Consider the following 25,985-nt stretch of genomic DNA (forward strand, 5'->3'; position numbering starts at 1 on the left):
ACCTTAAAGAACAACACAGTTTTAAAATGTTTTACTTTGTTTATATGTGGCGGACCCTGCCACCTTTCTAGCTGCAAACAGTGTTTTGGGGGAGAACAGCTTGTTTATTCATGTATGGAAAAAGTAAATATTTGTATATTAGAATATAACTCTATATTAGAATATACAACATACTAACACTCACAGCGGCACGACTTTTACTTGTATTCCAGGGCGCTTCCTCGAGTGAAGGATCCAAATCACACTTCCACCACTGGTCCTTGGCCTCTCCAAATACTTGAAGTGTTTGGTTACAGCGCATCCTGCTGTGTGCCTCCCACACTCCTGACCTCAGAGCACACCGATCAATATCCAGCACGCTTGATATTCTTGTTGGTCGGGCTGTAGCTGTGTGGTCAGACAATACCGACCAAAGCAAAGATGCCTGAGTAGAAGCATCAAAAAGCCTCACAATGGCTTAAAGCGTATTTTTACAGACACTTATCTTTTGTTTTCTCTTTCTTTATCCTGACTTGCTTTTATGGATATTTTTTGCAGTGTGCTTCACCTCCAACAGAAGAAGACATAGATGAGAACAGGCTTCTGGGAGATGACTGACGGCTGCTCTCAGCCAACCAGAGCAGGGACGCTGCGCGCACCTCGTCCGCTTCTCTGACGCTATTGGCTGCTCTCTGGAGAGTCGGGGTTTGTTCTGATATTAATGACTGCTGAGGAGACGGCGGCGCATCTATGTGGTCCGCCTGACACTTGATCGAGGGGGAGAGATGCGCCCTCAACAGCCGCTGTGAAGACGGGAAGGGAAGGGCACAGGGAACACATGAATCTCTTCTCCAGAGTCTCTCCAACCTGCTTTTGGACTTCGCTTCTTTTTCCCCCTTTCTTTCTTTTTTTTGGTTCGCCGTGTGGACCAGAGGCTCGGACTGATTTCTCATCAGCTGCGTGAAAATAAGAAGACCACGCATTGTTGACTGGCTTTATGTTGCGCGCTGGGGCTCCCTCGTCATTGGAGCAGCGCGCTTGATGGGAATATAGAAAAAAAATAAATAAAACAAAACACACACACACTGCTGCTTTGAGAGGCTGCGATGGTGAAATCGGGTAAGTTACTCTGCTTTACTCCTCAAATGTGTTCCTGACATTTCACACGGACCGCGCGGTCGCGTCTGCGCAGCGCATTTTCCAAGTTAATGGGGGAAAAAACGCCTGAATTCAGTGAATCGGGGACGTTTTACCAAATCTGTCGCCTTGGAATTCATAAAGGCGCGTCGTTTCGTTGAAGTGTTTACAAGAATTAGTGATCATGTAGCAGGATAATTGTGCTTATCAGTGGCCTCGAACCCCTCTTTTTGACGCGGAGACGCGCTTTTGCGCAACTATGCAGGATGCGCCTCAGCCGCACCGGATTCACGATCGGCTAAGAGCCAAATTAGTTAAGGAAATCTGTGTGTGTGTGTGTGTGTGTGTGTGTGTGTGTGTGTGTGTGTGTGTGTGTGGACTGATGGACTGGCAGTCTCATGTCCCCGGGTCCAGCTTAGTGAGCGCACACCAGACACGTCTCGAAGAAATCCACAGAATGGTGGCCGACCCCCCCTCCACCCTCCTCCTCCTCCTCTTCACTCTCTCCTCTAAACCTTCCTGTTGCAAACAGAGAAGTCGTTACCGACACACGCCACGAAAGTGTGTTACGCACGCACGCACACACACACACACACACACACTTGCTTCCACCATTGCATCCAGGGGGCTTTTGCGGGAATTAACGCTGCCACCGAGAGTCATCCTGGAGCGCATTCACCGTCACCACTTCACCTGCTTGTGCCCGCACACCCACACATCCAGGGATCCGGCTGGCAAGAGAAAGAGAGGGGGAAGGAGAAAGAGGGAGAGTTGGGGGGGTATTCACTAATCCCTTAACTGCATTGGGGCGTCTCTCTACCCTCTCTCTCTCTCTCTTTCCCCCTCCCTCCCATTTTATCTCACACCCTCTCTCCTGTCCAAAATGTATGTCATCCAGCAGCAGATGTGTTACTCATGAATGTTTCAAAGGCAGATAAACAGATAATGGCCGATGATGACAAATGGGATTTTCACCAAGGGGGCTGCTCAATGTGACTGCTGTAATCTTCTCTGTGTATGTGTGTGTGTGTGTGTATGTGTTGCTGCTGCTTGTTCCCGGTGATGGATACAATAGATTTTGGCCTCCACAGTGCGAATGACTCACCCCAAAGCAGCTGCTCGCTTTGAAACTCACGGTCAAATGCCACATGAGGAGCCACGGTGCCCCTCGCATCAGACGCGGCGGCACGCTGAGAAAAAGAAAAAAAAAAAAACCCTCTCGGCCCACACACCACGCATTGTTCCAGGATGATTTGACTTCCTGCCGATCGAGCCGAGGCCGTTCGCTTACATTGCCGTGCTCAAATATTTGTGAAGGCTATTCCTGCTTAAACATCGAAGGCACCCCTCACCCAAAGAATGTTTTGCGAGGTTAGCTATTAAAGGAGCTCTGCTTGGTTTTGGGGAGAGAAGAGAACGATCTTTACTTAAACAAGCTCTGTTTTCATGACTGAATGAATGGAACCAACAAAACACACACACACACAAATCAACTCAATTTCATTCTGGTTTTTTTTTTTTTCTTTTACATTTGGCGGACCCTGCCACCCGTCTAGCCTCAAAACTACATAGTGCCCCTTTAAGCTTGTGCTCTTATGGCAACACTACAGCTACATTTGCAGTCACTCCCTCACACTGGTAAAAAACAGAAAAGCATAAGTGACTAAATCAACCCAATAAACAAAGACACACGAGAACGTGTCCTACTGTTATACTTTGTTTACATGTGGCAGACCCTGCCACCTCTCTAGCTTCAGACAGTGTTCTGGGGACCTTATGTTCCTGTTTGTTCAGTTACCGAAAAATAAATGTGTTAAATTAACTACATAGTGCCCCTGAAAGCTTGCCCTCACATCATAATGTTACAGCCAAGTTTCAGACCCCAGCCCCCACCCCCCACCCACCCACCGCTGGTGAGACCGGTGAAGCATAAGCGGTAATGGGTCACCTTATTAATTTGGGCACATTTGTTCAAAACAAATCAATATTACATGTCCGTACTAAGTCATACGCTTAAACCGAGTGGCTTTGCGAATTGCCTATCGATCCGCGTGTGAAATAGTGAGAAGCAGTGTGGCGGGCGGGGGGAGAGGGAGAAAGGTATTGTGCCTGCAGTGGCCTTGTGGAGGCTTGGAGAGCACGATAGGCGCTGTAGGTGTTCCATATTAATTTCTCTCTATAGGCGGAGGGCAGCAGGTTCCCCGGGAGGTGAGTGGATGTGTGGGTTGCAGAGCGCTGCAACCGGTTCAGAGTCAAAGTGGAGTTCATACTATTAAAGCGCCATCAAAATCGCATTAATCTCAAGATGTTTTTTTTTTTGTCCCTCCCATAATGGCGATAACAAGATGCCCCAGGATCTATCGCGGGGGAGGGGGAATGGGGGCTCCTGAGCGAAATTCATGTAAACATATTCACAAGACGGCTGCGGGGGGATCAGCCAGTGCAGCCATGCATAGGCTCTCTGATAGCATCGTGTTCCCAAACAAACACAGGCACCCATTAAAGTGGAATAAGCACAAGCAGAGGGTAAAGGGAACAGTGAACAGGGGAGTGGTGTGCCCGCTCGGTCTCGGATCTGGTGGACGGAGGAGTGCTGGAACATACGAAAAAAAAAGGGGGAAACAAAAGGATCAAAACGTGGTTTGATGGCGGCAACCATGACATTTTGGTGTCTGCGGCCCGTATCAAAAGGTCAGGACGGGGATGCGGCGCTCGCTTTGTGTCCAATGACATTTACTCCTGCATTAGCATTTTTGGGGTATTTAGCTAGCACATGCTGTAGAGTGTGCTGGATCCACACCACTTTAACAAAAGAGGTACTAAAACACGATTGCGATCATGTGTATTAGATAAATGTCAGGTAGACCAATGCTGATGATATAATAATAATAATTATAACAAAAAAAAACATCAAAGCTATTACGTACTAATTAGTCTGCTATTCTGCAGATTCATATCAGAGCTAGACATGATAGGGACATATGCCCATATTGCAGTTTCAAACATGAGCGGAGAGGAAGGAGGACATCTAAGGGCTACTGCTGTGCCGTCCATCTGTTCTGCACTCAGATTGATACGTATAGGCCCTCGGTGCACTAATGAAAAGCTCGGGAGGATGTTGTATCACGAGAGCGAAACCGAGCGCTCACGGATGGATGACGCCAGCCTGCATATATGCACGCGCGCGCGGCAAAATGCACATATACACGTGGCAATTACTGTCTTGTCGTGCTACTAAACCTTTCAATGGACACAAAGCCGCCGAGCGCCTTATCTTTCATCTGTTTCAGCCGAGGAGGAGGAGGAGATGCTGGGGACGAAAACAGAAAGAGAAAGCCCATATAAAACCCCCATGAAATCATAATAAAGAGGTCCGAGCCAGCGATAAATGCATTTCAGTGGCGTATAATGATTGATTCCGTCTGCCGTAGGAACTTATTCCCTGCAGGCTTGTGGCCCCTTGACCAGCCATATATTATTCATATAAATATAGATAGCTGCGCATCTCAGAGGCAGCACACATGCCACATTTGCACCTGCAGATTCAATTTGGCTCTGACTTTGAGGGATCTGCCGCTGGCTGCATCTCCCCCCCCCACCCCCCACTTCTCCTCACACCTCCCTCTCTCATTCTGGCTACCAGCTATACATGAAACATTATGCAGATTTTTGTCAAGAGTGAGTGCGATTATGTTGCCGGAGAAATGAGTGTTGGAATGTTCGCTACGCCTTTGACCTTATCAGCGGCAGCCTTAAGCTGGATACCTTGGCTTAATTTTAATAGATGCAGCACGATGTGCATTAGACAAGGGGACCTAGCTGTGCTCTTCCACTGTGCGGTTGAGTTATGCATGCATTATGCGAATGATCTCGGTTTGTTTTCAGCGCGCTCTGCGAGGACGCTGTCGGCCAAGTTGTGCGTGCGCGATGCATGCATCTATCTGTGCATTTCTGTCTCTCGTGTGTGTGTGTGTGTGTGTGTGTGTGTGTGTGTGTGTGTTTGTGCGTGAGTGCAGGTGGGCGTGCTACAGCGTTCAATAGTGCAGCATGTGTGTTCTCTCTCAGTAGGCCCAAGGGCACGTCTTCCCCAGAAATGGGCTTAAAAATCACAGATGAGGGTCCTGTGGTTAATTTGGAATATTGATTTTACATTAACAGCCGACTCACCGCTGATTCATGACCATTCGTGGTTTCCGCCCGCTCCTACATGCACACACTTACGTACAGGAAGCTTCATTATGCATACACACCGCATAAAAGGCTCCCTTTAATGGACTCTCTCTTACCTAAGAGGAAGTGTAATGGTAAATCAATGGGGTGAAGGGCAGAGGGAGGGACAGCTGAGCCTTCCTGAGGGCCCCCATCCACCTAGGGGCTTACCCAGAGGGTCCAGAGTCCACCCAAAGTGTCTCCCACTTAATTGTCCTTGCTGTGACATTATATACGGAAATGAACCCCAGAAAGAGGAACACCTTCTACAAAGAAACGCAAATTGTCTTTTTACATAGTCATTTAATTTCGATTGTTTCAGCATTCACAAGCCGCCTCACCTCATCCGAGTCCTGGCATTGACCTCACAAGACATGGTGTGTGTCAACCCAAGACAGAACAGCCATATATTAATTAGCTTAGCATGAACTTGATACAAACAGGTAACCCTGGAAGACAAAATTCAAGTCTACAGTGCATTGAGAGGAAAAGTGTTGCAGTTTCAGAGGATCTCGGTCTAAAAAATGCAATTTTTAGCTTCTTGACAGCTCCTTTTTCAGATAATCCAATTGAATTCGTTTTTAAATATTTTTTATTTATATCTTGAGTCATAAAGGAATATTGAAAATAAAAGTCTACATCACCAAACTGGAGATTTGTTTAAACAGCGTCAACAGGCCAGACACGTCTCATTTGGCATTATTGTGATTGTAAATAGATTTATAGCATTTGTGTTTTAAATAGTGATGCCAGAGGTGCAAACTGCTGCTGCATTAATTGGGCAGATGAAGATGGTGGAGTGAAGAAAAAGAACATGTGGAATTCATTGTACCGGGTGGAAGGCAGTTGGCCGTGGCAGCGGCTCTGACACTCGAACACGACTAGTCCACGTCCTGGAGGGGTTACCACAAAAACGTCAAAGCTGCACAGGCCAAAAAGAAGCCCTCACAGACATGGACATTGGTAATTAGGAAATAGCTGCTACTGAGGGAGACAGTCAGACGGTATGCAGATAGGCTAGATTTGGCACAGTGGGGGTGACAAGTATTGAGAAGGCAATTAGGCCGGCAGCGAACGAGCAGCGAGACAGTAGGATGGCCGGAGAGAAAGAGAGGAACCTGAAAATGCAGGGAGACTAAATTAAATGCCTAGCTCCTCCATAGTCCGTCACTCGGATGGATCGTGATGTAAATGGAGAACATGAGAAGGAATGTTGGCTCGGAGGGTTTGAAAAGAGGAGACAAATGTGAAATGAAAAGGACAAGGTTTATAAAGAGAGATGTGGGGCTCGCGGTGTCGTAAGAAAGAGCGCATGAGAGAGCGGGGAGGGAGAGAGAAGAAAGAGCCTGAGAGGGGGAGAGGAGAGGGGGGTGACTCGGAGAAGAAAGCCTTGCGAGGCTTATTACCAGTGGATCAAAATTCCCAGCGAACCATTTCTACAATACATGGGCTATTCTCCTGAAAGAGGAGGCAATTCGGCTGCGCCCTACTTTCCACTTACGTCTGACCTTTATGTCTTCCACCCAGTTTTACCACAGTGAGTGTAATGTCTACCTTTCAGCAGATGCGATACTGCCTTGTTACTACTTAAACAGTGCAGGCCTCATAATCATCTCCCGGAGGGCCAGTACGCTCCCACAAAAACCTGCATCTAGCTTTTATTCCTCAGCTCAGTTCTCGGTTCCAGCCATGTGCCACACGGAACTTGGTTTTTGTAGAATAAATGATCGTAATTTTTTTGCACAAACTGTATGTCAACCTGTCGCAACGCGGGCAGGGCATCGACGAGCGCCCCCCGACCTGAGCGGTCGCCTCTACGTACCCCCCTGCTCTAACCCTAAAGCGCGTCGGAGCCCTCGCAAGGCGACGGGGAGGATTTATAACTCATTTCAATAAACAGCATAAAACAAACAGCTCTGGCAGGCTGTTTGGCTGCCCGGCCGACCTGAGTCAGGCCTGCCTGAATTAGCGCCACAGAGCCACCAGGACCGACGCTTTCTGCCCCTACTGTGCACACTCATTAATTTAAAGTGGTCATATCTCACTGGTCTCTAATCAAACTGTATTTGTGCCATTACTGTCCGCACCAGCCACAGTGTTAGCATAATGGAGGCAGCCCGACGGGATAGTGAGCGTGAGGTGTTGCCAAGATCTGGATGGAAAAGCTTTTCACCTTGACAGCGGCTGAACCTCTTAAAATGTAGCATCGTCCCAGTTGGGGCATATCATAATGAGCTTGCTGCCATTTCCACACAAGAGCAAATTATCTCCCAATATCAAGTTTTGGCCAAATAAGTTATAAAATCCCCGCGACAAAGAAAGAATGCGCCTGTGTGTCATTAGCACTGAACAAATAAGACAGTTATTTGATTTTTTTTTCTTTTCTTTTCTTTTCCTTTTTTTTTTTTTGTTTTACCTGGCAACAGGAGTAACCTCAACGTGCAGCATTTTAATGAGGACAGATTCCAAGTTATTCAGTCAAATGTCACACTAATTAAGAGTGGAGTCAGTGCCTAACAAGGACTGGAGACACACCAGTTTAAAATGGTGATGCAATGACACCTCTGAACAGCTTCTCAGTTGGAAAATGACAATAAATACACAGATTAGTGGTTGTGACGGGAGCTTCCAACTTTTAATGGTGGTGGAGCAACACTTTAAAAAAATGAAAAATGCCAGATTGAAATATAGATATATCTTAAAGTGGTTATAATCAATATATTTCTATATTAGCAATGGATCCAATAACTTATTGACTTGTAATATGAACTGGTAACAAACTAATTGGCAAGGCTTTTGTAGTCCAAGAGTCCTTGCTCAACAACTTGTGGTTTATTTGCATTGCTGAAATCAGCGACATATTTTTTTTATTTTTGTCATTTTTAGCCGTAACTGTAACACTGATGAACTGTGCTGCCTTGGTAGCGCCTCTACACATCTTGGACGAACAGCACTAAAAGTATTCTAGTAGATATGAAAGACACTTTGAAATAACTTCATTAAAAAAAAGATAATTGCATTGTGTCTAAGCTAGTGTGTGATGTAGAGATTTTCTACCTGAAGGTTATCGTCGACAAATATTGTGATTGTTACTATAGTAGCAGATATTATCTTATTGATACGGATTACTGTATCGTTGTGTAAATGTTGGCTGATCAGTGACAAGAAATTGAAAATAGGTTTGACCTAATATAGAAGCAGCGACTCAAAGTTTGTTCACCAGAGAGCAAAGACGAGTTGATTTTAAACTGTACCTGTAAAATGTCCGACTTTGTATGCATCTTGGTCAAACACACAAGAACATAAGCCAATCAGAGTCAAGATTGCTTACTCATGTTAGGGCTGTGCAATATAAACAATAGTAATTGTTGTGGTGAGCCATGAGACTGTACACCGTTTGAGCATTTAGACTTCGCTGTATCATGATATGGCATAGGGCATTTTAAAGCTGTGTTACAGTAAAGTGATGTCATTTGTTGAAATTACCAGACTGTTCGACTTGATATAATATTTGTCTTTCCCATTTAATCATTCTACCCACAGTACTATCAATTATTTTTCATAGGTGTATGCTAGTAAATTCTTCATATATCATCATATAAGTATTTCTGTGTTGTCCTTAGTGTTGTGTGGTCGCCAACTAACCTACAATAGAGCTGCTGGCAAGTAACCGATGTATTGGACATAGTTGGGGCAGTCCTGAAACAAACTAGATACCAGGAGCTTGCTTGCTGTAATGTTCACAGTCGAGATTAACACTAGTGAAAGTGAAAAGCCTGTGGGCTAGTCTGTCAGCCTCCTACTGTAATGGAGGTGCTTTGGAGACCATCGCTTGAATGATTGCCCCCCCGCCTTCCTCTGACACCTGGGAACTCGTGTTAGCTCCATGAGTGAACACCTTAGCCTGACCTATAAAAGGCTTCCATTGGCTCCTCGAGCAAATGTCAAAGCTGAGGCGTAATGCGTTAGTGCAGTTAGACATTAGGTTGCAAGAGATCCCATTTCGTGCTCTCCGGGTCAAATTACCGGCTGTTGATTATGTATCTCTCCGCTGAAGATTTCCAGAGGCTTTTCCAGGCGCAGATTACAAGCATCCGTCTTTGAATTCTATTTGCCGCGGCCATATTAACCGCATTTCTCTTGGTCCAACAGTTGCGTAGCCAATTTATTGCCACTTAATGCACCACAACAATCTTTTTTTTGTCTTTTTTTTTCTTCGAAGTCCTTGTTTTCCCCCCACCTTTTAACTGCGTTTTGGCTAATCCTTCCGCTTCATGGTCAATATTTCCCGCAACGACAGCATTTCAGGGTCGCCAGAGGTTAATGCACCACTTGTGATACTACGACAAGTTCCTCCCCCGGCAAGTCATTCTGTCCTTCAGATCGCCCCTCTCCCTTTTCCCCTCCACCTCAATTACCGGCGACTGAGCAGCGGATTGTGTGAAATTAGCTGTACTTCGTAGCAGTGGGTGTGTGTGGGGGGCTGCGGCTGGGTAGCTCGACTGGCCCTCTTACTAATAGGTTGGTACAAGCGCTGTGTGGACTCTGTAGTCACAGCAGTCACGGTGCAAGGCCTCCAAGATTATAGACTTCACTAGGCCTCGCATAATGCAGTCGCACAATACCAATTTCCCTGTTCAACTGCCTGTGGATGATTAGGATTGTTCACTTAAGAGGATGCAGTTCGGCACAGGATTTCAACTTTATAACAAAGTGCGGCGAGGTGCGTTATTTCTATTTGTGCATCCTTAATGGAGGCTGTGTTGTCGAAAGCCTCTCACACACATCTTGATTAAGAATAAGAAAGCTCCGCGGATGTTCCACTTTTCATTTACATGCAGATAATCTGAAGGCACGCACTGTCAAAACATTTCATTGGCTTTGTTACACAGTCAGCCATCCAGCCTTGATTGTCTTTACTCCAAACTGTTTTATTATGTAACTAAGTCACCGACTCTGCTTGGATGGCGAATGCTTCTTTCGCGCCAATGTTTCTCTACGACAGCCCTTTACTGGGACCTGCTGACATCCAGACGACTTTAAATCAAACCTTATTTACATACATTTGTCCACAACACGTAAAAGGTTTTGATTTCTGTGACAATGAAAGGGGTGTAACGTTTAATCCGGTGATGCTTCAGAGACATACATCTGGAAATTAGCATCACTGCGAATAATTTGAAACTAAATCTCTGTTTTAAATGCATAGGCTGGATGTCAAAGTAAGCGCTTTGTGGTAAATCTGCCCTTAACATGAGTACAATTCCATTATAGGCCCACGTTGGATTCAATGCGAGATAAATGCAGAATGAAAAAGTGAGTCCTTCGGATATTCATTCCGTATTATATTATTTAAGTAGATCATTATTCTAAAGAGAACATTTTAAACAATCTAATGGGTCGACTTAACAAAGTTTTAACGCAGTGTGCAATAAGATATTGTATGCCAAAGTAGTCCACAGATTTTACCTCAAGCTCCTATAAGATGAAAAGTTTGGGAAAAAAAAGAAAAGATTAGAATCGATGCAGCAGAAGGTTATAGCTTTTCTGTATTCCATACATTATTCTTCCTTGTCAAAACCTGGCGCCTACATTAACAATGCAAATTGATTCAGGTGTTATGCTAGTAGCAGCTATTGTAACCTTGAGCCGTTAGCCTCAAGCGGAGATAAAGGGTGGACTACGGACGATGGTAAATTATCTCTTTCTTGCTTATTTTTCAAACAAAACAGCCAGATGGTAACTCAAGTGACATCACATGAGGCCATTTATCAGGCTTTAAAATTCAATATGGGATAATAAATTGTATAAAGACACTGTTTACAGTTTTAGCCCATCAGCTAAAGTCACGATTCTGTCTCAAAAAAAGTGTAAATAACATCTTTTCAAATCAATTTGGGATTGTTGGGCTCCTATGAGACTTTTACCAGCCAAGCTGCCTGGAACCAAGTTATTTTTGTAGGTTGTTTTTTTTTTTACGTTTTAAAACAAGTACCCATATACTTCAGTTGTTTAGAAGAATGCTGCAACGCTAGGGTGACTAGATAATGAGTTCATTATCATGTTATCCTCTAAACTGAATGGTTGGAAATGTTTAAATAATTTGATTTTATTAACAACCAGAGCTGGAGTGATTAGTCTTCAGAAACATTATCTGCAACAATTTACAACAATGTACTTAATCAATTTGAAGTAATTTCGTTGAAGGTGCAATGTGTAAAAATTGGCCAGCTGTCGAATTCAGCAAATAGGGGGCAGCAAATCTAACTAACTGCTTATAACTGTAGCTGCAGTTAGCTAGTTAGCTTAGTTAGCGGTGTACTTAGCAGCCACATTAGCTGGCCCCGAACCTGACTGGAGGCTCGGAGCACAGGGGAGTGTTTCCTTGTATTTTTTGCGATTTTTGTTTAATGCTTTGAAGTAAAATTCCTACATATTGCACCTTTAAGATAAAAAATTGCTGGGTTACAGCCTCTTGAACGGGAACATTTCCTGTTTTTTAGCTGATCTTTGGGTGAACAAAGCAAAGAATATGTGTCAGATTTGGGTCTGTGAAGTCTAGATGGAGACCCTGACTTTCATTCTATAGGCAAACGATCAATCAATAAAGAAAATAATGTGCCTCTTCACTACCATTCCCAACATTGGTCGTAACTGTAACTCTGCTGCCACAGTCAAAGTAGGGACATTTTTAAAGAATAATTCACACAGTAACCACTACACCCAGGCCTAAAATCAAGATTTTCATGAACTTGGCTTATCATAACATTATTTGATCCTCTCTAATTAGCAGAAAAATATGTTGTGTTTGCCGTCCACAACATCTTGCAAATTGTCCAGTAAAGCCTTCCTAATCCCACCCTAGATTTTTCGCCAATGTGGGACACCAGACATTAACATTAAACACAAGACATCTTTTTTCTCAATCTGCTTCTTTCAATAATTCCTTTCTAACAGTAATATCCTTCCCAGTAAAGTAATACCTGATTTAAAGTCGTTGTCTTATTCTACAATGAGTTTTCCAGTTCCTAGACCTTAATTTTGGAGTACCTACAGAAAATTTGGATCGCAGAATGGAAGCAAGAGTCACTGGTCAGACAAATAACAGTTATACCAGCAACCTGAACACATTACATTGCTCGCAGTTGTGATTACCAGAGAGACAATAAGCCAGAGCGAGCAGAGGTGAGACCCGAGCGCTGTCGGCTGGATCACAGACTCCAGCCCGTGTTTCCAGGGCACGGATCAGCCCACAATGAAGAGCCAGTGCTGAGGGAGAGAGGCTAAGCCCTGTTTATCACAACGCTCTGGATGTTGCAGCTTATTAAAGTGCCAGGTGCTTTTGAAAAATAATACCCCCCCTCCTCTCGTTCGGTCTCCATCCTCAGCTCAGTGTCTGCCCTCGCTCCTCCACACCAGACTCCAGCCAGTGCTGGAGCAGAGGTTGAGGAATGAACCCTTGGATTGGCCAGCGGGGCCAACTGCAGCGTTTCTTCTACCTTCTTTTGTCTATGTATGTATGTGTATATATATATTTATTTCTATTATTCTATTTTTTCCCCTCGCATCTCCCCTGTGGCCACTGAGGTGGAAACAGCAAGGGTGATGAAATGAACCCATTTCTTTCCTTCCTTGTTCTCACTTCCCAGCTGCCGTCACACTTCTTCCCTCGATTCTTTCCATTTCATCCCCTGTCTCTCTTGACTTTTCCCATGATGTGGTGCGCGCTCTTATAGGCCAGAAATATCACAAGCACCATCGAACCCATCTGCTCGGTAAGAGGCGGTTACATATGACAAATTACATGGTACACTTCAGCTGTGGAGTTTCAGACGATGGAGACTGGATAATATGATGGTAAAAGGGACTCTGAATATAAAAAAGACTTGATGGAGGAGGATGTATCACAGTTCTATTTGTCCTCTGCAGTGTGTTATTTTTTTTTTCTCGCATGAAGATATTCACAGACAGTTTAATCAATATTTGCCTCTGCTACACTGTAAATGACAGATAATCAAAGGGCAAAATCTGCTCACGCTGTCGAGACTGTAATGTTTGTTTAAGATTTAATTGTTAAATGTGCCCTGTTTCATAACAGCACTGTTAATTTAAGTATTAATTCAATCACTATTAATTCACACTAGGCAGTATCCTCGTTGATTGTCAGTGAAACAAGTCAAGAAACCTGTGACCAAGGATTACAGTGGTATCAGGTTTTAACGTTGTGATAACCACCTCAGGAAATATCACGGCTCTAAATAAATCAATATAAAATACACAAGGTAGCTTTTACATTATTAATCAGGTCATTATACACAATGTGTATTTGTTAAGGAACACATGAAACCATGTCAAGAGATTGATATGGTGTTGGAGTTGTGGATGTGATGCATATTTGATAGGTTGACCTTATTGTGTGTTTTATGATGAGTATTTTTGCATTAAGGGCTGTGGATTAACACAGACTCTGTCCCTTTCAAGTGCGTTACGCTTTTTGCTCCCCAATGTAATTATGTAATCTGACTTCATGCTAATCCCCCTATTACAATGCCTAAATTGCATATGTTGAAGATCGCCCTCGGTCTTGACAGACATGAGACTTATTATGAACTTGAAATATATACAGTAGTACAGTAGATTTCAATACCTTAGAAAAGCAAATGTACATGATATCGTTACCTTTAGTATTTGTACCATGATATACCTTAAAACTTGTATATTGCTGCAAACCTACTTGCAGTGTGAGCATAACTACATTGTGTAATACACAGTTTTGTTCTGCATTAGGGTTGCAACGGTTGAGATGGTTATTAGCTGAACAAACTCATTGTCATTATTTCATGGAATGTTGTGTCCTGACAGACATGAAACTTGATATTTAATTCTTTTTAACTGCAATCCTACACTGAAATTCAGCGCCATACTTAAGCAAAGGTACACGGTATGATAGCTGTCAGCTTTACACCACGGTATAACTTGAAAATTGTATTTATCTCTGCAGCCCTTTTCTGTACATATCAAATCTAAATAAGATCTGTCACAGCCCTGATCCTTCATCCCCTTAACACAAGGGTTGTGTACAAAGTCTTTCCATATTTGCTATATAGGGCAGTATATTTAACCTCGACCCTCTTACCGTCTAATCTAACCCACTAATATAGCTGCCTCAAAAAGTTCCCACAACAGACATTCACTAGTTTCTAATACAAAGCTAATTAATTTGTGCACTTACTGGTTTCTGTGACACACCTGTGAGTGATGACGCAAAGTGCTGATGATTCATCGTGTTTACTCTCTGCTCATTCGAGAGTAAACTACTGCTTGTTCTTTAACATGGAGAGTGGGGATAGGAAATGTCATTTAGCAGGATCCACAGATAAGTCCTGTGGAAATCTGTTTTTGAGATTTCATTATTGTTATTGGTTAACATGCGTGTCTGATCGCACAGAATCATAATTATGTATGTTTTCCCTTCAGGCCTGTGTGTGTGGGTGGGTGTGTATGTGTTCCTCTGTGTGTTAAAACCTCAACATTGCTGTTTGCAATGTGTGGCCACTGCTGAACTGCATGACTGGTAATTTTCCCAAATATTAAATCCTATTAGCGTACAGATTTGTTGATTGCACACAGATTAATTATGTCAACACATTAAATACAATTCCCTTGGCTGTCCCTTTGCTGCATATTCGGGTGTGAACCACATCTGTGTCAAATGCTTAGTTTGCATGTACAGCCTTACTGTTTCTGCGTGGTGTGCGTCATCGGCAGCCCGCTTACGTGTTGCCATAGTGAGCGACATATTCCTTTAAGCAGCTCTTGGCCTAAAGGCTAATGCTTAAGCCCTGGCATGTCTGCCATTTAAGAATCTTAATAAAGCCTTCTCTTTCACCAATAATAGACTCACACGGCCAACATCAGGATTGAATGCCATAACGGGTGGGCGGGGGGCAGGTCGTTAAGTCCCCCGAATGAAGTCTAGAAGGTCAAACAGATGTAAATCCATGGTTCTATGTCTTGAAGGGAGCTTGTACAAATGTCAACATGCATCAGTGTGCCTATAACAAATGTCAATATGACCAAATCCTTCTCTCATTCCCTGACCACCGCAATATCATGTAATACTCATGCCAAGCCTCTCTCTGTCTTGTTTGTCTTACACAGGTAGGAATGGACTGGGCCGTGGACTCTGGAAGCTAGTAACGGCCATCAATGAATGAGGACATCCATTTTTAAAGAGCAGATTTTTCATGGATACCTATAAATGTGCCCAACACAAGTCGTTTGAGGTTTAATATCACTCCATCCATTGTTTTCCTATTTGCCCACTACCGCCTTCTCGAGTCTGCCTGACTGCAGCCTCGGCCCTGAACCCTGACACCAGCAGGCAACACTGAGTGATTGGTCATTACATCCAAGGGCGTCTACACAGCAAGACAAAAAAACCCTCGGGAGCCCTGCTGCGGTTGTTGGTGGTTGTGGCAGGGGGGCGGTGAGTCAATCGCCTCAGCAGCTGCAGCAAATGATTCATTATTTGTGAAGTTAACAGCTCAGACCACCTAATCTACAAGGACCAATTTCTTACTGGAGGGAATCGGTCCAATATGAAGGACGTGTCATTTGTGGATCTCTTTGTTGGCTTGGCCATGGCCTCTTTTGTTGTGGCTACAGAGGAGAGGCCAGATTGCCCAAAGCTCTGTGTATGCGAGATTAGACCCTGGTTTTCTCCCAGTTCGGTGTACATGGAGGCACAGACAGTTGACTGTAATGACTTGGGACTCTTTAGCCTGCCGGAGAAATTGCCAGTGGGCACACAAGTACTATTACTGCAAACAAACAATGTTGCTCGGATTGACCATCCCTTGGATTACCTGGCCAACATCACAGAGATTGATTTATCGCAAAACAACTTATCCTCCATCAGCGATGTCCATCTGGGGAATCTTCCTCAGCTGCTCTCCCTTCACATGGAGGAAAATTGGATACGAGAGCTGCCAGACCAATGTCTTGCTGAGGTGGCTAACCTCCAGGAGCTCTACATGAATCACAACCTCATCTCCTCCATTTCCCCGATGGCTTTCCAGGGTCTAAGCAACCTTGTGCGGCTCCACCTCAACTCTAACAAGCTGACGGTCATTAAAAGAGATTGGTTCGAACCCATGCCCAATCTGGAGATCCTGATGATCGGCGAGAACCCTGTTCTTTCTATCGATGATATGAACTTCAAACCTCTCAGTAACCTCCACAGTCTCGTTCTCACCAGAATGAACCTGTCTCAGCTTCCTGATGACGCGCTTGCCGGTCTTGATAATCTGGAGAGCATCTCTTTCTATGATAACACATTCCCTGAGGTGCCTCACTCTGCACTGAAAAATGCAAAGAATCTCAAGTTTTTGGATCTAAATAAAAACCCAATCACAAGGATACAGAGAGGGGACTTTGTGGATATGCTCCATCTGAAAGAACTGGGGATTAATAGCATGCCAGAGCTAGTTTCCATCGACAGCTTTGCCCTCAATAACCTCCCCGAGCTGACAAAAATAGAAGCCACCAACAACCCTAAACTCTCCTATATCCATCCTAATGCTTTCTACAAACTACCGCGCCTGGAAACCCTAATGCTAAATGGCAATGCGCTCAGTGCCCTCCACAGGATTACTGTCGAGTCCCTCCCTAATCTCCGAGAGGTTAGCATGCATAGCAACCCCATACGGTGCGACTGTGTAGTCCGCTGGATGAACATGAACAAAACCAACATTCGCTTCATGGAGCCTGATTCTCTGTTCTGTGTGGAGCCTCCTGAGTACGAGGGCCAGCATGTTCGACAGGTGCACTTCAGGGAGATGATGGAGATTTGTCTGCCACTCATCTCTCCCGAAAGCATGCCTGGGCATATTAAAGCACGGAATGGGAGCTCTGTGTCTCTCCATTGTCGGGCCTTTGCTGAACCAGAGCCGGACATCTACTGGATCACCCCGTCTGGGACCAGGGTCCTGCCTAACACTGTGTCGGAGAAGTTCTACATGCACCCGGAGGGAACTTTTGACATCTATGATATCACAGTAAATGAAGCTGGTCTTTACACCTGTGTTGCGCATAATCTAGTCGGAGCTGATCTTAAATCTGTCTCAGTAGAGGTGAATGGATATTTCCCCAAATCCGCAAACGGGTCCCTGAATGTCAGAATCAAGTCAGTGGAGGCAAACTCCATCCTGGTTTCGTGGAAGGCCGGCCCTGGCACCCTGGCTCCAAACATCAAGTGGTACACAGCCTCCGGCACTGAGCATCCCACCACGGCGTTTACCACCAGGGTTCCCTCTGACGTCCAGGTCTACAACCTCACCCATCTCAGCCCCGCCACTCACTACAAAGTCTGCGTGGATGTGCGCAGCATCCACTACAACCATGACACCAAATGTGTCAATGTCACCACTAAGGGATTAGAGCTGGCAGCCAAGGACACAGAAAAATGGGACGCAGCGGTAATCACCGTCTTTGGTGTGCTCCTGGCAGTGATTTCCGTGGCGTGCCTGCTCATTTATGTGTCTCTGAGGAACCACCACCTTTATGGGGATATAAGGAAATGCGACTCTAAAGCTTTGTTGACACCAGTGGAAGCTACCGGTATGCACTCTCCTTTCTTTACAAATCTGTGGGTTACAGGGAAGGGACTGCCAAGCGGAGTGGAAGTGAAAGCCACAGTCATAAATGTATCTGACAATGCCTTTTAAGGAGCGCAGCTTTGTAGAGCACCACACACCAACTCCACTGAATGGACGAGGCCATGGGCAGGGGTGGACGAATCTGTAGTACTGTTTCAAAGGCTTACCCATTGCTGGTCCCCCAGCTCAGACACACAGGCAAAACTATTACCGGACTGGGATGGAACAGTTTATAATAGACTCAGTGCTCTCCCAGTTTCAACCCTAGCTGAGGTGGTGGCTTTGTTGCATCAAACCGAGCTAACATCAACCAGGAAGGGGCATTTACTGCAAAATGATATATTTCAGTACCATTCAGACAGGAATGCCGGCCGAGGAAAGAAGGTGAAGACGATTGACGAAGGTCAACTCTCTTGTAATTGACTGTTAAATGTGTTCAGAGTTGTGGAACTGTACGTGTGGTCCCAAGCAATACCGTCTGTGCTTTGTAAAACCTCCATAGACGAGTTAGAGATACAGTAATAACACCTGTCTATATTGGGAAGGGAGATTTAGTAGAGTAGACAAATAACAGTGACTATGGTGTAAGCCTTTTGATGAAATATACCCCCCCACCCCTTTTTTCTATTTAAAAATGGATTCTTGATTTTTCATGGAAATATTGTTATATATTCTATTATGTTGATGTAATGACAAATCCTCTGTATCTGAATGGTTTAAATGGGTTTTAAATTAAGGCAAGGAGCAGACGACTTTTGATTACAACGTCACATTAAGCTTAATGAAATTCAGCGACAAAATGTGTATCAAGAGAGGACATTTGCCAAATGGCTGTTTATGCTGTGTAGTTCTCATTGCATCGGTGACGGGGAAATAAATGCATCGGACTGAAAACAAATATAACAGGTTGATTAAAACCGAGGTGACTGATGTGTCGTCTCCTCGCGAAGGCGGTCTGTTATGCCCTGGTAAGTGCCTACAACAAGAACTACATGAGGTAAACAGAGGAGAGAGTGAAGAGATGAGTCAGCCGCGGCAGCGACACACGGCCATGTCATCATCGCAGAGTCACAAGCTATTCTCCAGTACTTTTAGTGGAAATACTTTCTCAGTATTTTTAGCATACATATTTTAAGAAAACATTTCGTTGTTGCTTTGGGTGTAAAGTTAAAAAGCCATTTTTATATTAACTGTACTATATGTGATCAATGGGCACAACCGACTAATTAAGAAAAGTGCTAAGAAAAAAAAATAAATGTCATTGTTTCTTTTACAAACAATTGCCTACTTTTCTTCTCATGTTTGTCATTTGTCATGCAATACTATAACTATACTACTTTTCTTAACACTTTATAATAACCATCATTGATAAATGGTAGATTATAATTAAAGGTGCACTATGTAGGAAATTTTGTTTAAAACATATTTAAAAATTAAATAAAATGACTGACAGAATGCGACAAATGAACAGTTCTGGTGGTGTTAACGACGCCCGTGTGTTGTATTGCTGAGATATCTACTGTAGTTAGCATGTTAACCAGCTAGCCCCATCCTCTCCTGTCTCATAGTACCAATGCAAGCTCCCAATCTGGATATCAACTCCACGGCTAATTGCTGCTAACTAGCTACCAGCAGCTTCAGTTAGCAGCAGTTAGCGGTTACTCTGGTGATATGCTGCCCCTATTTGTTTAGAGTGACCTTGCCTTGATGTATAGCAAATTCTTACCTAATGCACCTTTAAACTGGGAATAGAAAAGTTTTCTGCTTCAGCGTATCGTTATGAAGTAAATGATTGCACAATGTAATGCACAATGTTTACATTGGTTCCCAATAAACCTCGCTATCACTACAGATTTTTGTCTTCCACTGGGGACGTCGTCACCATGGAAAAGGAAGGTTAGCTGGCAGTCCACATCTATTATAGACTAAATGATTGAATAAACTCACGTTTTGTCCTGCGTTTTGTCTGTTGCCACTTGGATTAAACTTTTGTTATTATTTGTTTAGTTGTTGAACAATTAAATGCTTTATAAATTATTCATCAAGCAACTGTAAATAAGTTCAGTTCATAAAATATAAGTTCATAAAATCAGCTGCAATTTTACAATGAACACTTGCTTAAAGGGTTGCTCCACCAATTTTAAACTGTGTGTAAAGACTTCCAGGAGTACTAGTACTAAAGAAGTACAAAGTCTTTGGTTGTTTCAGGGGAAACTGCCTGTAATCTCATAAATTGCCATCAGAGATATCACTGACTGACTGAGTTGCATTGTGGGTATTTTAGGCACCTGGTGAAAAGGAAGAATGCGTAGGCGTTATCTCTGGTTCTGTATAAATTTGTTTGTAAACAGTCAATTGTGCACTGCTTTTCAAAACCTACATTAACCACAATGCAACTTAGCTGCTCAGAGACATCACTGGAGACAATTTAGACCTGTAAACTGTAGACCTCCCCAAGACCTGTAAACATATTTTTTAGTGAAAAATAGATGGAGTTACCCTTTTAAATGGATTAAAAAGCATTTTATTGTTTGTAAGCAGTGAAATAACTTTTAACTAGTGCTGGGCTATACACATACATACATACATACATACATACATACATACATACATACATACATACATATATGTGATACTTGTTTTTTTGCCTGTTCCTAGTGTTATCAAGTGCTTTTGAGATATCAAAAATTTTAGATATATGCATGTCATTATAGCTAAACATACTGAAATTTTATCTTGAGGCCATATCGCCCAGTTCTACTATTAAAGGGACACTATGCAGTGTCAGAGAAGAAAGTCAAACTCAGAATTTTAATGTTTACAGTATTAATGAGGTCATAATACAAATACGGAAATGTTTATTTTACCCATGATTGAATGAACGAGCTGTTCTCAGAGGAATATAAGGTCCCAAGAACGCTGTTTTAAGCTAGAAAGGTGGCAGGGTCCACCACATACAAACAAAGTGAAACAGTATGAAATTGTGTTGTCCTTTAAGGTCAGTTTGTGTATGAAATATGTTCAGTCAAGAAAACAAAGAGAGTTTGTTTAGGCATAAAAAATGAATCGGTGAACATTTTTGTCTTCCAAAACTACACAGTGCACCTTTAACTTAAGTTTAATTAACTATAAAAATGGTTATTATAAAGTGTACCCTTTTCCTTTTTGTCAGCTAGTATGGTAGTCAGCCGACCATGGGGCCATGTGAAATGTACAATGACTTTTGTTATCTGTGACATTTCCATTCACCGGCATGTAAAACAAAATACTACAAATGACCAAGTGGAACAGAACAATACAGTGTCTTTTGAGCCAGACCCTCGGGAGGGGGAGGGAGGGTGAAAGAGTCAGAGGACTTCAACTGAATGGCTGAATGGTCGTCCTGACCCTTGGAAGAAAGAGAGAGAGAGAGAGAGAGAGAGAGAGAGAGAGAGAGAGAGAGAGAGAGAGAGAGAGAGAGAGAGAGAGAGAGAGCAACAAAAGAACAGAACTCATTAGCCGCCTCATTAAGAACATGTTCGTCCTTCAGCTGGTCTGAATACAGTCACTGTGCTGCTGCTACAGCTGCTCAGACGGGGACACAGCGTCCCTACGACGGAGAGATAAAGCAAAGAGTGCTGGAAAGTCGACTCGGGGTGGCACGGAGTCTAGGATTTTATTTGTCTCACTGAATTACTTACTGCGGAGCATTTCGCACGAGAAAACCGAGCGTGATGAATGTTTGTCAGAGGCGGAGTGACACGGTGGATTTATCAAACATGGCCTAACGCTCATACATCAGGCCAGCCTTCAGCACCATGGACAGAGGCTTTTAGAGGCGAGCGATCCGTCAAAGACAGGGGGGAGTTTAAAATATGACGCGGCGTGTTGCTCAGGTAGAGCTCAGGTCAGACTCAGGTCCGGCTCTGGTGCAGCCACCAGACGAGCCTGGCAGATCTAAAGACTCATACACTATATTACCAAAAGTATTCGCTCACCCATTCAAATGATCAGAATCAGGTGTTCTAATCACTTGGCCTGGCCCCAGGTGTATAAATTCAAGCACTCAGGCATGCAGACTGTGAAACAAGACATTTGTGAAAGAATGGGCCGCTCTCAGGAGCTCAGTGAATTCCAGCGTGGAACTGTCATAGGATGCCACTTGTGCAACAAATCCAGTCGTGAAATTTCCTCGCTCCTAAATATTCCACAGTCAACTGTCAGCTCTATTATAACAAAATGGAAGCGTTTGGGAACAACAGCAACTCAGCCACGAAGTGGTAGGCCACGTAAAGTGACGGAGAGGGGTCAGCGGATGCTGAAGCGCATAGTGCAAAGAGGTCGCCGACTTTCTGCACAGTCAATTGCTAGAGAGCTACAAACTTCATGTGACCTTCAGATTAGCCCAAGTACAGTACGCAGAGAGCTTCATGGAATGGGTTTCCATGGCCGAGCAGCTGCAGCCAAGCCACACGTCACCAAGTGCAATGCAAGGCGTCGGATGCAATGGTGTAAAGCACGCCGTCACTGGCCTCTAGAGCAGTGGAGACGCGTTCTCTGGAGTGATGAATCACGCTTTTCCATCTGGCAATCTGATGGACGAGTCTGGGTTTGGAGGTTGCCAGGAGAACGGTACATTTCAGATTGCATTGTGCCAACTGTGAAATTTGGTGGAGGAGGAATTATGGTATGGGGTTGTTTTTCAGGAGCTGGGCTTGGCCCCTTAGTTCCAGTGAAAGGAACATTGAATGCTTCAGGATACCAAAACATTTTGGACAATTCCATGCTCCCAACCTTGTGGGAACAGTTTGGAGCGGGCCCCTTCCTCTTCCAACATGACTGTGCACCAGTGCACAAAGCAAGGTCCATAAAGACGTGGATGACAGAGTCTGGTGTGGATGAACTTGACTGGCCTGCACAGAGTCCTGACCTGAACCCGATAGAACACCTTTGGGATGAATTAGAGCGGAGACTGAGAGCCAGGCCTTCTCGACCAGCATCAGTGTGTGACCTCACCAATGCGCTTTTGGAAGAATGGTCAAAAATTCCTATAAACACTCTCCTCAACCTTGTGGACAGTCTTCCCAGAAGAGTTGAAGCTGTAATAGCTGCAAAAGGTGGACCGACATCATATTGAATTCTATGAGTTAGGAATGGGATGGCACTTCAGTTCATAGAATGAGTAAAGGCAGGTGAGCGAATACTTTTGGTAATATAGTGTATGTTTACACTGGAAAGACACGCATGCAAACATAGTTTCAAGGTCACTCGTTGACACAAAGTTAGACAACAATGTCTGGCAAACGCACGTTCTAACACACACACACACACACACACACACACACACACACACACACACACACACACACACACACACACACACACACACACACACACACACTCAATCAGGCAACCTGTCATCCCCTCCGGAGGTGCCGCAGCTTCAGAGAAACGCAACATGACAGCCAAAGAGGAAGCTATAAATGAGTTCACCGACCAAACACGTTCTCTGAGATTAAAGCGACTCGTGGATATTAGCCATATTGTTCCTCTTATTTTTTCTTCTTCTTCTCACAACTCCTGATTTGATTACATCCTCGAGTGAATAAGCTGAATGTTATCCGGGGGAACTCATCTCTCCTGCTGTCGGTCCCAATCTCACGCCCCCCCCCTCCCCATCTCTTTCTTTTCTCTCTCCCGATGTGGACTCTCTCCCTCCGTGGTGCGGCATTTTGTACATTCAAAGCAACCTATATTAGAGAGAAAAAAAATTTAAAAAAAACTCCTCTGGATTCAACTTAAATCCCACATGAATGGAACCAGCGAGCTGTCACCGTTTAATCCGCAGCGAGTAAGGGGGAAAAAAAGATGTTTCTCGCTGAATGTTCAAATATTTCAAATATTAAAAACCCACCTTGTTCTATTCAGAAAAAAAGGGGGAAAAAAAGAAAAAGAAATAGCCATCTGCTCTGAGGCAGATATTAAAGCGCGCTCTCTCTGTGAAGCTTTATGGATGGGCTGTTCCGACTGGTTACATATTCATTTTTAATTTCACCAGGATCATTGAGATTTGACGGTGCCATCCAGGAGTGGGAGGTGCGGGTTCAAGAGGCTTATTTATTTATTTCATTTTGAGCAGAGAGGCAATTATTAAGTCAGCGGCTGGCAGGTCATTTTCCCTTTTATATTAACAGACAAAAATGTATTAAAGGAAATGTAAATTTGTGAGAGCATTTATATGTAATAGTATTACTCAGTTGATTTAGACCTGCTATTATAACAGTGTGCATATGGGCACACTTTGCAATGAATAATTTCCCAGAGCATGTAGGAAGGTGCTATTTAAACATTTATTATTTAATAGTTCTCTGATTTATGATGTTATTCAGAAAACAGATTTCACAGTAAGCGTTTTTTTCTTCCTTTTTTTAAAGTTGCAATGAAATGATCTCCTCTCTGAGACAACACATAAAGGGTCCTATGTGTGTGTGTTTATATATATATATATATATATATATATATATATATATATATATATATATATATATATATATATATATATATATGGCACTGCACATGCTGCAGGAAAGCAAACAATGTTCGAGCTGCCACAGGCACTTTTATATGTTTGAATTATCAGCTTATTAAAGTTACAAACTTCCACGTGGGTCAGCCGGTGTAGCTACAGGCAGCGGCGTTCCAATGAAGAGTGAAATGTCAACACGCATTCACAATCCTGCTCCCAGCGCTATGTTTAATGCCAGTGCTTGCTTTTAAGAGGCCTTTTCGTAGTCAGCCCCCATGGAGTATCAACCCAATGACCTATGGATTGTAATAAAAAAAATAAAAATAAATAAGATCTGATTGTTTTATTAACAGAGTGAAAAAGGGGATTTGCCTCGTGGAGTCAGAGGTGGGAAAAGTACACACATGCTTTACTAAAGTAGAAGTACAGATACTAGTGAAAAAGGTGAAAATAAGACCAGTGGCGGACTCAGAATGATTGAGGGGTGGAAAAAATATAAGTGCAGCAGCTGTAGACGGTGGGCACCAGTATGCAGAAAGTACTAGAAGGGCGTCCAGCAGTGAATAAAAGTATTGACTGAACTTTACTCAAGTAAATGAAAGAAAGTACAGGCGCTGGAATGTACACAATGTATGAAAATAAAAATGATCCTTATTAAAGGGCATGTTTTCTGGCCATGTCTATGCAAAGCTAACTGAACCTCACGTCACATTAAACTAATTCAAAGATAATTAAACTTAAAGGTAATTGCTGAGTCTCATTCCCAGGACGTGGTTGTCAAAGTGTCTTGGGCACATCAACAAATTGAGAAAAAATAAGAAAATACAGGCACAGAGACACTAACCCGCCCTCTCTCCGCAGTCAAAGTCAAAAATTGTCAGGAAAATAAATACTCTACTAAATACTTCAGTAATCACACTTTTACTGCAGCCGTGTAGATTGTTTTGTGTCTCATCACCTTTTGATGTGTTTACACCAGAGCTGATGTTCACTCCAGCTGACGGCTGAATTTTTCATAGGTCGGCGAGCCGGAGTTTGTCCCGCACATCGCTATTCCGTACACGCATTGCTGTGTATATTCTGAAAAGTAGAGACAGGATGTCACGGCCGATTTGATGCGGCTCATCGAGGGGCGACCAGTCAAAAGCCATTTGTGTGTTTCTGCTCCGTCTGGCCTCTTCCTGCCTCCATTTCCATAATCATTACTTCCGAGGCGTTTTCCGATGTGCGGCTTAAATCTTTTTTCCTTAGTCTCTGAGGCACTTAGTCAGAATCACACACCTGCAAAAAACATTAACAGGCAGAACCCCAGCTGCTGTTTCTGTCACTTTCATTTTGAACTAAACCCTTTTTACCAGTGGCTCCAATTCACAGCTTGCATGACGTCACTGAAATGTCAAAAACCAAACAGGAAGTCCATTGATTTGGGTTAGAGGTTGCTCATTGTAAGTAACCCAACGTATCGACGAATACGGGTTCCATAAGTCTTGTGCAGT

General features: G+C 43.6%; 1 protein-coding gene across 1 annotated transcript; it reads left to right on the top strand.

Moving 5' to 3' along the window:
* The first annotated feature begins 686 nt into the window (after positions 1-686).
* On the top strand, positions 687-19,954 carry LOC119032102 (leucine-rich repeat neuronal protein 3). The gene is made up of 2 exons (XM_037120900.1): positions 687-1,098; positions 15,487-19,954. Exon 2 carries the CDS (start codon positions 15,927-15,929, stop codon positions 18,051-18,053), a length of 2,127 nt encoding a protein of 708 aa, XP_036976795.1. The 5' UTR covers positions 687-1,098; positions 15,487-15,926; the 3' UTR covers positions 18,054-19,954.
* Positions 19,955-25,985: the final 6,031 nt, after the last annotated feature.

Source organism: Acanthopagrus latus, chromosome 14 (genome assembly GCF_904848185.1).
Source record: "Acanthopagrus latus isolate v.2019 chromosome 14, fAcaLat1.1, whole genome shotgun sequence".
NCBI lineage: Eukaryota > Metazoa > Chordata > Actinopteri > Spariformes > Sparidae > Acanthopagrus > Acanthopagrus latus.

What these genes read in the sequence shown, in the direction of transcription:
- LOC119032102 (XM_037120900.1), top strand. Translation starts at nt 15,927, where the DNA reads ATGAAGGACGTGTCATTTGTGGATCTCTTTGTTGGCTTGGCCATGGCC.